The 17,876-nt window shown below is 43.9% G+C and overlaps 1 protein-coding gene across 3 annotated transcripts in view; it reads right to left on the bottom strand.

The window, feature by feature from the left end:
- The window catches only part of FSD1 (fibronectin type III and SPRY domain containing 1), a 31,995-nt gene extending 14,447 nt beyond the window's left edge, over positions 1 to 17,548 (bottom strand). The window contains exons 1-5 of one of the 3 annotated variants that reach the window (XM_060681617.2): positions 17,348 to 17,548; positions 4,798 to 4,893; positions 2,922 to 3,053; positions 1,704 to 1,805; positions 396 to 418 (exon numbers count right to left, since the gene is read on the bottom strand). In XM_060681617.2, coding sequence (XP_060537600.1) covers positions 396 to 418; positions 1,704 to 1,805; positions 2,922 to 3,053; positions 4,798 to 4,893; positions 17,348 to 17,362 — 368 coding nt within the window. In that variant the 5' untranslated portion in view covers positions 17,363 to 17,548. Of the gene's footprint in view, positions 1 to 395; positions 419 to 1,703; positions 1,806 to 2,921; positions 3,054 to 4,797; positions 4,904 to 17,346 lie in introns of all 3 variants that reach the window. The other 2 variants (XM_087893631.1, XM_087893632.1) reach the window with 2 other exon arrangements.
- Between the last annotated feature and the right edge of the window lie 328 nt (positions 17,549 to 17,876).

Genomic DNA, 17,876 nt, shown 5'->3' on the forward strand with positions numbered 1-17,876 from the left:
GAGCATGTGAAGAGTGACTTGCCTCACCATGCGATCGCCTCCCCCCAAGGACATGTAGGAAGATGGGCTGGCTGGCCAAGACGATGGGAAGTCAAGGGGACTCTGGGGCATGGGCAGAGTGCACTTCCCCTTGCCTACTTGGAGGAGGGCAAAGGAATCTCTCTTAAGGGCCAGCTTCAATTTGGACTACAAATCAGTGTTTCTCAAATGAGTGATTCTAAGATGTCTGGACTTCAACTCCCAGAATTCCCCATTCTTTGCTGGCTGGGGAATTCTGGGAATTGAAGTCCAGACATTTTAAACCTATTTTAAAGACATCATAGCCCCCCCCCTTTCCCCACCCCAGAGGAAATAACAATGCCAAAAGCTGACTTTTAGCGGCCAGGTGTGCCTACCTGTCCTTGATCTGTTTAGCAGCCTTCGAAGCAGCGCAAGGAAGATGGAGAAAGAAGGGAAGGAGAAGAAGAAAGAGAAAAGGAAGAAGAAAAGCAAGGAAGGTATCACAAAGACGAATTAAAGAAGCATCGCTTATGTTGATTTTAGACAGGAAGCTCCCCAGGAAGCATGCTAAGCTGCCGTCCACTGCATGCATGCAGAAAATCATTCTTACCACCCTCTGGCTTCCCCTATGCTTTTTAATCCTCCCAAGAACCCTGCGAGGTAGGCCAGCGGTGAATTAAAAATGTAATAAAACACCCAACTATTGTCCAAGATCCATCCGAATTCAGGCCTTTTTTTATCCTCCCCCAAAACCCTATGGGGCAGGCAAGGGCGAATTAAAAATACAACACAGGTAGTCCTCGACTTACAACCGTTCATTTAGTGACCATCCAAAGTTACAACGCCACGGAAAAAATGTGACCTCCGAGCGTTTTTCATAGTTACGACCGTTGCAGTCGTAATTGTGAAACTGTGAAACCATCACATAAACTGTGATGGTTATGTGATCAGAATTTGGACACTTTGGCAACTGACTCACATTTATGACCGTTGCAGTGTCCTGATCATCTTTTATGACCGTCTGACAAGCAACGTCACAGGGGAAGCCAGATTCACTTAACCACTATGTCGCTAACTTAACAATCGCAGTGATTCACTTAACAACGGCGGTAAGGTAGTTCATCAAATGGGGCAAAACTCACTTAACAACGGTCTCACTTACTGACAGAAACTTTTCTCTCTATTGTGGTTGTAAGTCAAGGGCTACCTGCACAAGCCCGCCCCCCCCCGCCCCCAAATATCGGCCAATGAAAGTTATACTTTGGGATCCATCCAAATCGGGGGTGTTTTTTATCCTCCTAAGAACCCTGCGAGGTAGGCGAGGGCTGATCAAAATAAATAAATAAATAAATGAGCCCCTCTCCAAATGTCGTCCAACCCACATGATAGGCTGGGATCCATCCAAATCTGAGGTCATCATGGCGTTTGGGTCCATGTTCTCCAAAAGGGGGTTGGATGAGAGTACCCATCATCCACAGCCTCCGATTTGTGAGGGATCATGGGAGTTGTAGCTGTCCCTCAGCATGCCAGTTTAGAAGGATTCACCATTAAGGCGTCGTGGAATCTCTTAGCACGCATTTATTTAACCAATGGCTTTGAATCCCTTGCACCGTTTGTTCTGTAATTACGTGTGCGTGTACACACGTGTGCACATGCAAAAACACACGTGCGCTCACACACACAGGGCTAAGAATTATTTTTACCTGGTAGAAGTCATGATTCTCAGCTCCTTGGAGGGTGTGGTTGGCGGTTTCTAACAGCTCCTCTGAGCTTTCCAAAGCTTTTGTGCACGCTGCCAGCTGGTTCTGGGTGCGAAAGACGAACAGAAAAAGCATTTTGTTGTTTTGTTGTTCCGCCAGGCTGGGTTAGCAACATAATTTTAAATTGGATGTTTTAAATTTTTGGGGTTTTAAATTAAGCCAAATTTATTTAATATTTTTAAATTATTTTAAATTGATGTTGATTCTGTTTTTAAATAGGCTGTACACCGCCCTGAGTCCTTCGGGAGAAGGGCGGTATAGAAATAAAATTATTATTATTATTATTATTATTATTATTATTATTATTATTATTATTATTATTATTATTATTATTATTATTATTTCCCCCCCACATACGCACACAAGAGAGGATGTTAGTAAAAAGAAAAACAAATTGAAAGAGTGAGCTAAGAGGAGTTTGGCTTGCCCCCTTTTCGTTTTCTGGCTCTGAATTCCCATTAATGTTATTTATTTATTTTTAAAGAAAAAAAAAATCTGGATTTTGATTCAGGGACGGGGTCAAAGGGAGGGACTGGCTGAGAGACCCGGGTTCAAGTCAACATTCTGCTGCATTTTTGTCTTGAGAAACTCGCTGGCGCGAGATGGAGAGGGACTGCAAAGCTCGGGTACAGTTTGAAAGGGAAACAGAGAAGATGATGTTTAATTAATAATAATTAATAATGAAGAAGGCCACTAGCGATAACACTAGTGCTGCCTCTTGGTTGTAAATACATAGGTGACCCCTAGGGGGCAGCAGCACCAAAGATTCTAGAATGGGAGTCTCCAACCTTGGCAACTTTAAGACTTGTGGACTTCAACTCCCAGAATTCCTCAGCCAGCTTTCCTGGCTGAGGAATTCTGGGAGTTGAAGTCCACAAGTCTTAAAGTTGCCAAGGTTGGAGACTCCCATTCTAGAATGCTCAAACTTTCGGGAAAGCCCTAAGTTGAGCCTCCCTGTTCAAGCGCAGTCTACCTTAAGTAGCCGCCCTTGGAGGCCCAAACCTATCGAACAGCGTTTTTCAACCTTGGCAACTTTAAGAAGGGTGGACTTCAACTCCCAGAATTCCCCCAACCAACGTGGATCTCTTTTATCGTCTTCTCAGCCGTGGATACCTAAAACCCATAACGCACAGCCTCTCTTTCGCGGAGCAGCTGCTTTACCTGCAGCTCGTAAGTCCGGCTGGCTCGATCTTGTTTGATTTTCATCAACATCCCTTCCTTGAGCTCATCCAGCAGGATGTAGAGAGACTGGAACTCGGCTTCTAGGTCTTCTTGAACCCGATTCGAATTGCTCTGGTTGGGAGAAGACAGAAGAGGAAGGTGGAGGTAGTTTTGCCCTGATGGGATGGGAGAGCGGCAGGCTCCCTCCTTTGTGATTCGGGGTGTCGAACAGGGTGTGTTTGTGGGGGGCTTAGGAGAAACTCAACCTGGTGTCCAGTGGTGGGATTCAAATAATTTTAACAACCGGTTCTCTGCCCTAATGACTGGCTCGGGTGGGCACGGCCATGGTGGGCGTGGCCAGGGTGTGTGACAGGCAGCACTAGGCCTCCTGCACCCCCCTGGGAGCAAAAATGAGGAGTGTGGGGATTCCTGGAAGGGGTGGGGAGGGGCGCAGCCAGACAGCAATTTAACAATTGGTTCGCCCGAACCGGCCTGGACCAGCCCAAACCGGCTGAATCCCACCACTCCTGGTGTCTCTCAAATACCCAAATCCCACCTCTTTGCTAAATTTCCATGTTGAATAATTCCCCGAATCTTGGAGAACTCAAAATGGGCAGTATTGTGACCCTCTAAAAGAAATTCAGATATAATTTTTTTTAGGACGACTTTCCGTAAACAAAAATAAAAATAACCAGGAGGCAGTGAGTTCAATCCCGTCTTAAGTAGCAAATCCGGGTGGGTGACTTTGAGCCAATCACCAACCAGAAGATGGAGAGTTCTAGTCCCGCCTTAGGGATGAAAGCTGACTGGATGAATTTAGGCCAATCACCAGGAGATGATGAGTTCTAGTCCTTTCTTAGGCGTGCAAGTCCAGCTGGGTGACTTTGGGCCAATCACTAGGAGACGATGAATTCTAGTCCTGCTTTAGACATGAAAGATGGCTGGATGAATTTAGGCCAGTCACCAGGAGATGGGGAGTTCTAGTCTTTCCTTAGGCATGCAATCCAGCTAGGTGACTTTGGGCCAATCACTTGGACCAATAACTAGGAGACGGAGAGTTCTAGTCCTGCTTTAGACATGAAAGATGGCTGGATGAATTTAGGCCAATCACTAGGAGATGGGGAGTTCTAGTCCTTCCTTAGGTGTGCCATCCAGCTAGGTGCCTTTGGGCCAATCACTTGGACCAATAACTAGGAGATGGTGAGTTCTAGTCCTGCGTTAGGGATGAAAGCTGACTGGATGAATTTAGGCCAATCACCAGGAGATGATGAGTTCTAGTCCTTCCTTACACATGCAAGTCCAGCTGGGTGACTTAGGGCCAATCATTTGGGCCAATCACTAGGAGACGGAGAGTTCTAGTCCCGCCTTAGACATGAAAGATGGCTGGATGAATTAGGCCAATCACCAGGAGATGGGGAGTTCTAGTCCTTCCTTAGGCATGCAATCCAGCTAGGTGACTTTGGGCCAATCACTTGGGCCAATCACTAGGAGATGGTGAGTTCTAGTCCCACCGTTGGCGTGAAAGCCGGGTAAGGAATTTAGGGCATTCCTTCTCTCTCAGCCCAACCCACCTCACAGAGTTGTTGCTGAGGGGAAAATAGGAGGAGGAAGGAGGGTTATTCCGTATGTTTCCCACCTTGAGTTACTTATCAAATAATAAAGACTTGATAAAAATATAATCAATAAATCAATCAAGAACATTGATTTTGCCAGCAGTGGTGCTTTCAGGTATGCTCATCGTCCAATAAAACACCAGGTGAGCCCTGTTGCATCCGGAACACCTGGATAAACCATTTTAAGATTATATCTCCCGTTTTCCCCACAGGGAAGATTATATTTTAAGATTATCTCTCCCGTCTTCCCCAACCCCCATTACCTCCACATTTTGAAGCATCTGCTTGAGCAAATAGATGAAATTTTGGATCTCTTCGTTCTTCACCGCGAGGGTCGTGACGATCTTCCTCAGGTCATCCTGTCCCCACCCAGAAAAGGAAAAAATATATATATATAGCCTGGTGGCACAGCAGACTAATAGCCTGTTATTATCATCCAGCTGCCTGCAATTATTGCTAGTTCGAATCTCCCCAGGCTCAAGGTTGACTCAGCCTTCCATCCTTTCTAAGGTAGGTGAAATGAGGACCCAGTTTGTGGGGGCAATAAGCTGACTTTGTATAAATATTCAAAAATATGAAGGCTATTGCTTAACGCCTTGTAAGCTGCCCTGAGTCTCCGGAGAAGGGCTGCAAAACAACTTAGTTTACGTAGGTAAAACCTGGCTAGAAAGAATATGCATATATATATATATATATATAATATATATATATATATATATGTTTTCTGAGGTTTTCGCGGGTGTTTGTATGTAGGTCTTTGGTTATTCGGGTTTTCTCCCACATAAAATTAGAGGTTTCTTGGCAACAAGACTTCATCGAAACATTGCCAAGAAACCTCCAATTTTACGCGGGAGAAAACCCGAATAACCAAAGACCTACATACATATATATATGTATATATACATATATATATATATATATATATACAGAATGTATATATATACAGAGTATCTGGAGAATCTTGGATTCTCGCTTTCTATCCTTTCCCAGGCTCAAACAGATCGATATATGGCTTAAATTGATTTTAAGGTTCTCGATTCTTCAGTGTTTCTCAACCTTGGCAACTTGAAGATAGGTGGACTGCAACTCCCAGAATTCCCTATGTTATGATGGCTGGGGAATTCTGGGAGTTGAAGTCCACCTATCTTCAAGATGCCAAAGTTGAGAATCACCGAGTTAAACCATTCGCCTACAATAAATAGATTCAATCTCCCTTTTTCACTTCAGAGAGCTTTCTTTATTATTTCTATTTATCAGGTTTCAGGACGATGTTATGCATTCAGTCACGTCTGACTCTTGGCGATTCTATGGGCCTGGTGGTCTCTCCACATCTTCCCCTTTTGCACTACTTCTTTGAGTTGTCAAATTATTTTCAAACAATGTTCATAGAAGAATGGGGTCAAACCAGGGATGAAATCCAGCAGGTTCTGACAGGTTCTGGAGAACCGGTAGCGGAAATTTTGAGCAGTTTGGAGAACCGGCAAATACCACCTCTGGCTGGCCCCAGAGTGGGGTGGGAATGGAGATTTTGCAATATCCTCCCCCCAGGAGTGGGGTGGGAATGGAGATTTTGCAGGATCCTTCCCTCAAGAGTGGGGTGGGAATGGAGATTTTTCAGTATCCTTCCCTCAGGAGTGGGGTGGGAATGGAGATTTTGCAATATCCTTCCCTCAGGAGTGGGGTGGGAATGGAGATTTTGCAATATTCTTCCCCAGGAGTGGGGTGGGAATGGAGATTTTGCAATATCCTTCCCTAGGAGTGGGGTGGGAATGGAGATTTTTCAGTATCCTTCCCCCAGGAGTGGGGAGGGAATGGGGATTTTGCAATATCCTCCCCCCAGGAGTGGGGTGGGAATGGAGATTTTGCAGTATCCTTCCCCTGGAGTGGGGTGGGAATGGAGATTTTGCAGGAGCCTTCCCCTTGAGTGGGGAGGGAATGGGGATTTTGCAATATCCTTCCCTAGGAGTGGGGTGGGACTGGAGATTTTGTAGTATCCTTCCCTCAAGGGTGGGGTGGGAATGGAGATTTTTCAGTATCCTTCCCCCAGCAGTGGGGTGGGAATGGAGATTTTGCAGGATCCTTCCCTCAAGAGTGGGGTGGGAATAGAGATTTTTCAGTATCCTTCCCTCAGGAGTGGGGTGGGAATGGAGATTTTGCAGTATCCTTCCCCTGGAGTGGGGTGGGAATGGAGATTTTGCAGGAGCCTTCCCCTTGAGTGGGGAGGGAATGGGGTTTTTGCAATATCCTTCCCTAGGAGTGGGGTGGGACTGGAGATTTTGCAGGATCCTTCCCTCAAGAGTGGGGTGGGAATAGAGATTTTTCAGTATCCTTCCCTCAGGAGTGGGGTGGGAATGGAGATTTTGCAGTATCCTTCCCTCAGGAGTGGGGAGGGAATGGGGATTTTGCAATATCCTTCCCCTGGAGTGAGGTGGGAATGGAGATTTTGTAGTATCCTTCCCCTGCCAGACCCACCAAGCCAGACCCTCCAAGCCACACCACGCCCACCAAGCCATGCCCACAGAACCGGTAGTAAAAAAAAAATTGGATTTCACCACTGGGTCAAACTATTTTCCAAATAATGTTGCCAGGTGTCCACTATTTGAGCGGACAGTCCGCTTTTTTCACATTATGTTCACTATTTTTTTTCACAAAATAGTGGACATTTTTTTTATTTAAAAGCTTTATGATGAAATTAAAATGTAATTTAATATTTTACATATTATTATGATATATTTGATGTTTTGAATTTTAAGTAAAGTTTTGAAGTGATTATTTTAATACGTGTTAAAATGTTTGTAAGAAAATATATAATTTAATTGTAAAAATTTTTTTTTACTACTTAACCCCCCCTCCCCTCCCCCGCTTGTCCGCTATTTTTTGGAAGCAGACCTGGCAACCCTATTTCCAAAGGCAGGACAACAATGGATGGAAACTAACCAAGGAGAGAAGCAACCTGGAACTAAGGAGAAAATCCCTACCCTGTTTCCCCCCAAAATAAGACATCTCCTGATAATAAGCCCAATGGGGCTTTTGAGCACATGGCAGTAAGGCCAAGCGCTTATTTCCGGGTTCAAAAAAATATAAGACAGGGTCTTATTTTCGGGGAAATATGATAACAACGAGAACAATTAACCAGTGGAACAACTTGCCACCAGAAGTTGTGGGTTCTCCATTACTGGAGGCTTTCAAAAAGAGACTGGACAACCATTTGTATGAAATGGTATAGAGTGTGCGGCGTTCTTTGTGGTCCGTAGCTGGGGCAGAACACTCCTGCTCGAGCAAGGGGTTGGACTAGAAGACCTCCGAGGTCCCTTCGAACTCTATCGTTCTATGTTCTATGCTCTGGCTGGGGTCAGCTTTGATGGTGTCCAACCAACGTGTTCTTTTGACGGCCGGGTTTCCTTTTGCTGCTAACTCTTCCCGACATAATTGCTTTCCCCGGTGAATTTTCCCACATGACATGTCCAAAATAAGTGAGATGCAGTTTTGTGATTTTTGCCTTCCAGTGACATGTCTGGTGTTATGCGCTCCAGTGCTTTGCTGTCCAAGCAACATGGAAGAAACTTCTCCGGCACCACAGCTCAAACGGCTCTAATTTCTTCCTGTCTTGCTTTCTTTTTTTAAGGTCCAACTTTCATAACCAGAGGTAGCTACGGGGAACGCATTATAGCGGACTAACTACATTTGATTGCCGGGCTGATGTCCTTGTTTTTCCGTATTCAGTTCATGTTCAACGTTGCGGGGTGACCCAGTGCGATCCTACGTTTTATTACTGGGCTGCATTTACTGCTTTGATGTGCCAGCCTAGAAAAGCATTGCTCATCTCACCTGAGTGGCTCTGGCCAGTTTAAGAATAGAAGAAGAAGTAGACAGAGACAGAAGAGAAGGGAAGGGAAGGGAAGGGAAGGGAAGGGAAATAGAAAATAGAAAAAGGAAGGGAAGGGAAAGGAAAGGAAAGGAAAGGAAGAGAATATAGAACAGAACAGAAGAGAAATAGAAAATAGAAAAGGGAAGAAAGGGAAGAGAAGAGAAGAGAAGAGAAGAGAAGAGAAGAGAAGAGAAGAGAAGAGAAGAGAAGAGAAGAGAAGAGAAGAGGAAGAGAAAATAGAAAGGGAAGGGAAGAGAAGGGAAGGGAAGGGAATATAGACCAGAAGAGAAATAGAAAATAGAAAATAGAAAATAGAAAATAGAAAATAGAAAATGGAATAGAATAGAATAGAATAGAATAGAATAGAATAGAATAGAATAGAATAGAATAGAATAGAATAGAATAGAATTATTTATTGGCCAAGTGTGATTGGACACATAAGGAATTTGTCTCTGGTGCATAAACTCTCCATGTACATACAAACAACAAAGTAATATAATCATAAAATACCAAGAGGAGAAGGCAATAGGAAAGATGAGAAAGATAATAATAATAATAATAATAATAATAATAATAATAATAATAATAATAATAATAATAATAATAATAATAATAATAATAGTACAACCCTACTCCATGGGTAAATCTAATCTGCTGTCTAACCTTCAGAATCTCATCCATTGTCTATTTAATTTGCAGGGAGTCACTTTCAAAAATATAACATAAAGCACAGGATTAAATTTCCACGAATGATTTAAAGCTGTCGCTGTTCTTGTTTGTCCAACACTGGCCGGCCAGATTTTTTAAACTATATTTAATTTTTTATTTAAAATATATTTAAATACTTTATATTCTATTTCTATATTCTATTCTATTTTATACCCTATTTCTATTTCTATTTCTCTTCTCTTCTCTTCTCTTCTCTTCTCTTCTCTTCTCTTCTCTTCTCTTCTCTCTTCCCTTCCCTTCCATTTCTATTTTCTATTTCTCTTCTCTTCTGTTCTATATTCTCTTCCCTTCCCTTCCCTTCACTTCCCTTTCTTTTTCTATTTTTTATTTCTATTTCTCTTCTCTTCTCTTCTCTTCTCTTCTCTTCTCTTCTCTTCTCTTCTCTTCTCTTCTCTTCTCTTCTCTCTTCTCTTCTCTTCTCTTCTCTTCCCTTCCCTTCCCTTCCATTTCTATTTTCTATTTCTCTTCTCTTCTGTTCTATATTCTCTTCCCTTCCCTTCCCTTCCCTTTCTATTTTCTATTTTCTATTTTCTATTTTCTATTTTCTATTTTCTATTTTCTATTTTCTATTTTCTATTTTCTATTTCCCTTCCCTTCCCTTCCCTTCCTTTTTCTTGGTGGTGGTGGCATCCAAAGGGAGAGGTCAAAAGAGACAAAATGGCAGTTTAAACTCTACCTTTTATGGCTTTTATACGCCATATCCCCCAAAATAACAGAATAACAGAGTCGGAAGGGAACCTTGGAGGTCTTCTAGTCCAACCCCCTGCTCAGGCAGGAAACCCTATTCCATTTCAGACACATGGCACACAACCATGGGCATTTTGAGTTTTTTTTAATCATATTCTAAAGTCCATCCTTTAGTTACTGCCTTTTGACAGAGAAATACCCAATGACGATACAGAGAATTTGGGAAATATAGCTTTTTTAAAAATAATTTCTGGAACTCATTATATTCATTTATTTGTACAATTTTTATGAATTATGCTGCCTTTGCCACAGACAGGCTAAACTAGATAATTTTGGCAACGTTGTCTCGGATACTTTCTTATTTCATATATATATTGTAATTTTCCTTTTACATCCATACATATTTTGAAGAGTGTCAATATATTTTTTACACAATGCTAGCAATAATAATACAATTAGGTATACATAATCCTAGTCTTCCAACGTTTGACCTTAACCTGCACATTGTACTTATAAGCTTCAATAACATTTCTTCATGCAGTTGCAGTATGTCTGTTATCCCCTATTAAATCACTAGTATTTTAATATTTTAGTAATTATTCAATATTCCACCATAAATCCAATATCCCCATTGTTTAAAAACACCAATAAGACCTATCATTAACCAAATTTAATCAATCCCGGCATTATATTTCCAATCCCCTAAAATTATAAATTTCAATATATTTTTATATATTGTTAATAATAATAATAATAATAATAATAAGTCCTTGGTTAGGACTCAAGCTGCTGAGCTATTAACCAGCCTCAAAGGCTGTGAATCTCACTAAAGATTAAATAATAATAATAATAATAATAATAATAATAATAATAATAATAATAATGTTACCACATCATAGACTTCTACTTTTCTAACTTTAATTTGCTTGTGATTACAGTAAATTCTATTATCTATCTACCAATATATATATTCTACTGTTTCCAGAACTCATTATATTCATTTATTGGTACAATTTCTATGAATGTCTGTTCAATATTATGTTGCCTTTGCCACAGACAGGCTAAACTAGATAATTTCGGCAACATTGTCTCAGGTGCTTTCTTATTTCTTGATATGGTAAGATTGTCATAAAGTTTGCTTAGATTCTTGGCTTTCCAAACTTTTCAAGATTCAACAACTGAGCCTGATTTGCGAGTTTTGTCAGGTTTTTTTTAAATCTTTAAATGTTTTAACACTTGTAAACTGCACCGATTCACTGGGAGTTGGGCTGAATCCATTATAAATTATTATTATTATTTATTGGTTAATCTTTAGTGAGATTCACAGCCTTTGAGGCTGGTTAATAGCTCAGCAGCTCGAGTCCTAACCAAGGACCTAGGAACTGTTAAGGTATCGTCGGAGGATGTAAGCTGTTCCGAGTAAGGTGGTTTTTTGGAGAGTCAAAATGTTCAAGTCCGGCAAATTTAGAATTTCTAAATAGCGGGGTAGCCCTTTGGGTATTGCTCCAAGGGCTCCAATTACAATCGGGACAACACACGATTTCTTTTCTTTTCTTTCTTTCTTTTTTATTATTATTATTATTATTATTATTATTATTATTATTATTATTATTATTATTATACTTTATTCATTAAAGATGAAACTCAGTCAACTGAACATTCAAAAATGCATCACAAGTACGGGTTGCTGCCAGCATCCTAGGTATCAACCAGCCAGAGGTGAAATCCAAATTTGTTTACTAACGGTTCTGTGGGCGTGGCTTGGTGGGCATGGTATGGCTTGGTGGGTGTGGCTTGGTGGGCGTGGCAGGGGAAGGATACTGCAAAATCTCCATTCCCACCCCACTCTGGGGCCAGCCAGAGGTGGTATTTGCCGGTTCTCCGAACTGCTCAAAATTTCCGCTACTGGTTCTCCGAACTGCTCAAAATTTCCGCTACCGGTTCTTCAGAACCTGTCAGAACCTGCTGGATTTCACCCCTGCAACCAGAGGTGGGTCTCACGTACCTTTGCTACTGCTTCGCTCACGCACACACGTTCGCTTCACTCGTGCAAGCACCACGTCTGCGCATGCGCAGATCGTATTTGATAATGTCTGGGAGGGTGGGCGGAGCCTCCCGCTGCCGTTGTTACCGATTCGCCCGAACTGGGGCGAACCGGTAGCAACCCACCACTGGTATCAACCAAGTACCTTCTTAAGATGTACGATGTTCCGAGTAGCATTATTATCATCATCATCATCATCATTATTATTTTATGACAGTATACACAGCAAACGAGATGACCATGCTGGATTTCGTATCCCAAATCACTAGTCGAACACTTCCCAAGCGTTTAGGACTGCGTGAGGTATCGGCGGATTATGCGAGCAGATCCCAGTAAGGTGGCCTTCTTCAGGTGATCAATGGTGATCTTGTCAGCGCCAATTGTTCTTAAGTGCTTCCCTAAGTCTTTAGGCACAGCACCCAGTGTGCCGAGTACACATTATTATTATTACTACACTTTATTTATTTATTTATTTATTTATTTATTTATTTATTTATTTAATCTTCGATTCATAGCCTGGGACTGGTAAAAACTGAACAGTTCAAGCCCTAACCAAGGACTTAAGAGCTATTCAAGTAGCATCTGAGTATATAGGCAGTTCTGGGTAGGGTGGGGTTTTGTTTTGTTTTTTCTCAGTCATCCAGGTCATGGCTGTCCCAAAGGTGCTTTTTTTCAGGAGGCAACTGGACTTTCTGGTTTTTCTCTGAAGATGTTTCGCTTCCCATCCAAGCAGCTCTGACTGAATGGTGTGGAAAGGAAGGGCTAGGATAGGATAGGGTAAGGTAAGGTAGGATAGGGTAGGGTAGGGTAGGGTAGGGTAAGGTAGGGTAAGGTAGGGTAGGGTAGGGTAGAGTAGGATAGGGTAGGGCAGGATAGGGTAGGGTAGGATAGGGTAGGGTAGGATAGGATAGGGTAGGGTAGGGTAGGGTAGGGTAGGGTAGGGTAGGGTAGGGTAAGGTAGGGTAAGGTAGGGTAGGGTAGGGTAGAGTAGGATAGGGTAGGGCAGGATAGGGTAGGATAGGGTAGGGTAGGATAGGGTAGGGTAGGGTAGGGTAGGGTAGGGTAGGGTAGGGTAGGGTAGGGTAGGGTAAGGTAGGGTAAGGTAGGGTAGGGTAGGGTAGAGTAGGATAGGGTAGGGCAGGATAGGGTAGGGTAGGATAGGGTAGGGTAGGATAGGATAGGGTAGGGTAGGGTAGGGTAGGGTAAGGTAGGGTAGGGTAAGGTAGGGTAAGGTAGGGTAAGGTAGGGTAAGGTAGGGTAGGGTAGGGTAGGGTAGGGTAGGATAGGGTAGGGTAGGGTAGGATAGGGTAGGGTAGGATAGGGTAGCGTAGGGTAGGGTAAGGTTGGGTAAGGTAGGGTAGGATAGGGTAGGGTAGGGTAGGGTAGGGTAGGATAGGGTAGCATAGGGTAGGATAGGGTAGGGTAAGGTAGGGTAGGGTAGGGTAGGATAGGGTAGTGTAGGGTAGGATAGGATAGGATAGGATATGGGGGATCGGGGATCGGGGATGGAATAGAATAGAATAGAATAGAATAGAATAGAATAGAATAGAATAGAATAGAATAGAATAGAATAGTAGAATAGAATAGTATAGAAGAGAAGAGAAGAGAAGAGAAGAGAAGAGAAGAGAAGAGAAGAGAAGAGAAGAGAAGAGAAGAGAAGAGAAGAAAAGAGTTGGAAGGGGACTTGGAGGTCTTCTAGTCCAACCCCCTGCTTAGGCATGAAACCCTTCACCCACTTCAGACAAATGGTTATCCGACCTCTTCTTAAAAACTTCCAGTGTTGGAGCATTCACAACTTCTGGTGGCAAGCGGTTCCACTGGTTAATTGTTCTCACTGTCAGGAATTTTCTCCTTAGTTCTAGGTTGCTTCCCTCCAGCAGTTCCAACACTCCAAGTGAACTTGATTCAATCTCTCTGACAATGCACCCGAGGTCTGCATTGGCTTTTTCGGCGGGAAGCCATTCTATTTCTATTTGCAGATCTTGTATTTTGTGATTTTCCTTCTCTTCTGCTGTCTCCTGGTACTGCCACACTTGCTATCGCTACCCAGACTTTTTTGTCATTCTTATCAACAATTGTTAAGTCTGGGGAAGGATGTCTCTGACAGCGTGCAGAGTGCTTTTTCTTCTCCTCTGTGCATAATTTGCATCTGCAACACTGGGTCTCATTTTATATTTAAAAAAAAATTCCTGCCACTTTGCACTTCGGGAATTGAGAATGGCCAATCTTTCTCATCTCAAGAATTTATCTCTAGTTTTTAAGATTAGCAAACGCCATATTTCCTCTGAGAGCTGAGCAGCCTCACACGGGGCTTTTTGGCCTTTTAACCTTAACACAACATCCCTGTGAGGTAGGACAGGCTGAAAGATAATGATTATCCCAGATCACTTAGTCCACTCAATTTGGATTTCCTCTTTCTTGCTTTACTGTTTTCCAAAATTCAGAGTCCATATCAGTTTTGGCTAAGGTAAGGTAAGGAAAGGAAAGAGTGAAGGAAAGGAAAGGAAAAGAAAGTAAAGTAAAGTAAAGTAAAGTAAAGGAAAGGAAAGGAAAGGAAAGGAAAGGGAAAGAGGGAAGGGAAGGAAAGGAAAGGGAAGAGAAAGGGGAAGGGGAAGTGAAGGAAACTGAAGGAAAGGAAAGGGAAGGGGAAGGGGAAGGAAAGGAAAGGGAAAGAAAAGGAAGGGGAGGGGAGGGAAAGGAAAGAGAAAGGGGAAGGGGAAGTGAAGGAAACTGAAGGAAAGGAAAGGGAAGGGAAAGGGGGGAGGGGAGGGGAGGGAGGGAAGGAAAAGGAAAGAGAAAGGAAAGAGAAAGATATTTCCTCTTTCTTGCTCTGCTGTTTTCCAAAATTCAGAGTCCATATCAGTTTTGGCTAAGGTAAGGTAAGGAAAGGAAAGACATAGACATAGACAGAAGAGAAGTGAAAATAGAAATGGAAGGGAAGGGAAGGGAAGAGAAGGGAAGGGAGGGGAAGGGAAGAGAAGGGAAGAGAAGGGAAGAGAAGGGAAGAGAAGGGAAGAGAATATAGAACAGAAGAGAAGAGAAATAGAAAAGGGAAGGGAAGGGAAGGAAAGAGTGAAGGAAAGGGAAGGAAAGGGAAAGGGGGAGGGGAAGGGAAGGGAAAGAGGGAGGGGAGGAGAAGGGAAGAAAAGGAAAGGAAAGGGAGGGAAGGGAAGGGAAAGGAAAGAGAAAGGGGAAGGGGAAGTGAAGGAAAGTGAAGGTAAGGAAAGGAAAGAGTGAAGGAAAGGAAAGGAAAGGAAAGGGAGAGGGGATGGGAGGGGAAGGGAAGGGAAGGGAAAGAGGGAGGGGAGGGGAAGGAAAAGAAAAGAAAGAAAAGGAAAGGGAGGAGAGGGAAGGGAAAGGAAAGAGAAAGGGGAAGGGGAAGTGAAGGAAAATGAAGGTGAGGAAAGGAAAGAGTGAAGGAAAGGATTGGAAAGGGGGAGGGGAGGGGAGGGGAAGGGAAGGGAAAGGGGGAGGGGAGGGAAGGGAGAGGAAAGGAAAGAGAAAGGGGAGGGGAAGGGAAGGGAAGGGAAAGGGGGAAAGGGAAGGGAAGGAATTTTTTCTTATGCTCCTGTAGTGTTTTCCCTCATGAAAACACCTTCGAAGAAAAGAATTGGTCCCTCCCAGCTCCAAAGGACTACAGTTCCAATCACTCCCAGACCGTGGCAATGATGGGCATTGTGGGCTGACTTGACAGAAGACTATCCATACCAACCAATTGTGCAGAATCTGAGAAAGACATCTTCCTACATACCGCGTCAGAACCGTCTGCATCCTGCCCCCCCCCAAAAAACAACATTAAGATTCTAGTCCTCATGGCTTTAATCATAGCACGGATGGAAAGAAGAATAGGCCGTGCTGAGGCAGGGCTAGCCGAAGCTTTTTTCCAGCGTTTCAAACAAGGCTGAAAAAATAGGGACTACAAACCCAGTTATTTCACTAAAGGGTTTCTCTTTCTGAGTCTTTCCAGACCAGCTCGGTTCTTACCTGGACTATGTCGGACTACTGGATGAAGTTTAAGAGCAGAAACCTGCAAGACTTTTAAAATTCCATGCTTGCATTTAGAAATGTAGCGGCTCAAGCCACTCCCTTGGAGCTCAAGGCTCCAAGAGAGGGATCTTGGAGTCTTAGTGGACAACCAGTTAAATATGAGACAGCCGTGTGCAGCGGCAGCCAAAAAAGCCAATGCAATCCTAAATTGCATTAAGAGAGGGATACAATCAAGATCAAGGGAGGTACTAATACCCCTCTAAAAAGCCTTAGTAAGACCACACCTAGAGTACTGCATCCAATTTTGGACACCCCACTATAAAAAAGATGTGGAGACTCTGGAAAGAGTGCAGAGAAGAGCAACCAGGATAATGAGGGGACTGGAGGCTAAAACATACGAAGAACGGTTACAGGAACCGGGCATGGCTAGTCTAGTGAAGAGAAGGACCAGGGGAGACAGGAGAGCATCTTCCAATATTTGAGGGGCTGCCACAGAGAGGAGGGGGGGCAAGTTATTTTCCAAAGCACCTGAAGGCCAGACAAGGAATAACGGATGGAAACTGACCAAGGAGAGATTCAACCTAGAAATAAAGAGGAATTTTCCGACAGTGAGAACAATCAATCCATGGAACAGAAGTTGCCTTTGGAAGTTGTGGGAGCTTCATCATTGAAAGCTTTCAAGAAGAGATTGGGCTACCAGCTGTCATAAATGGTGTAGGGTCTTCCTGCTTGGGTGGGGGCTGGGGGGTTGGACTAGATGACCTCCAAGGTCCCTTCCAACTCTGTTCATCTGTATCCCTGCTCAACAGGATTTCTGCATGAAAGGAGTTTCCTTTTAAATTTGTGGGGAGAGGTCATCACCGGCCGCTGCAATCCGATCGGAGAGCTAGGTTAACTTTCCAAGGTGTGGCTGCGGGTGGGGTGGAGGATTTAAGATCCCGACCCCACCTTTCCTTCCAGAACCTCAGCAATCCCATCCACCCAGGGAAAAACACAACCCCATCTCAGGTTGGCTTATTCTGCTTTCCACCAAAACGTTCTTCAAAAACCACGAGGACTAGGAGCTTAATTTAATTTTCCGGAGGGTGCAGGAAGGTCTCCCAGTCTAACCCTAACCCTCCAAATGCACCCTTCCCTCCCAAAATAGGCATCCTCTCGAATGACCCTTTGCAAAGAGAGCAGGGAAACCCATGCTCCTCGGCCTTTCTCCTCCCCCAACCCTCCCCCTCCCTTGCCGGATGGACGGTGGTTCTAAAAAGACAAGTCCAGCAATGACAAAGCAGAGATGGAGAGTCCAGGCTGGAGATGGGTGGAGAACCAGCTGCAGAGCAGCCCTGGCTGCAGGACGCTCAGGGACCGACCCAGACAGACAGACAGACAAGCCCAGACAGACACCTCCCTCTTCCTCCCTATGGGGACAGCTTGGATCCATTAGCCCTGCCATCCGATACCCTCCTGGTCCAGCAACTGCTGCATCCCTGCCTTAAAGCATCCTTACCTTTTGGTCTTCCATCTTCCAGAGCTGGCCTGGAAAGGGAGCGAGCTTCCGGGTTGGGGTGGTGGTGGAGGATTCCCAAAGCTTCTGACCCCCTCCAGGAGCTCCTGGGCGGGCGTTTGGGAAGGAAGAAAGGGCCTGCCTACTAATTCCTCACACCCCCCCTCCTCTCCCCTCCCTTCTCTGGAATTAACAAAGCTGTTGGGAGCTGTTGAACTCACAAGCTTTCCTGTCTGCGCAGCTGCAGAGGGATGTTGGGAAATGTAGTCCAGCAGAGAGAGAGAGAGAGAGAGAGAAAGGGGGAAGAAGGGGAGGGGGGAAGAGAGAGAAAGAGTAAGGGGGAAAAAACCCCCCCGCAAGAGTGAACAAAGGATTTGGCATGTTGAGCCCAAACCATTATTTTTTTTTTTTAAATCAAAGCTTTAACAGTATATCTGGGTTTGTCTCCTTTCTGGCTAACACATACCCAATCTCAGGATCCCAAACTTGGTTTGAATCAGAATTAGGATAGAGCTGCTGGAAGGGACCTTGG

This window comes from Pantherophis guttatus, chromosome 1 (assembly GCF_059756535.1).
Source record: "Pantherophis guttatus breed Tessera chromosome 1, ASM5975653v1, whole genome shotgun sequence".
NCBI classification, from domain to species: domain Eukaryota; kingdom Metazoa; phylum Chordata; class Lepidosauria; order Squamata; family Colubridae; genus Pantherophis; species Pantherophis guttatus.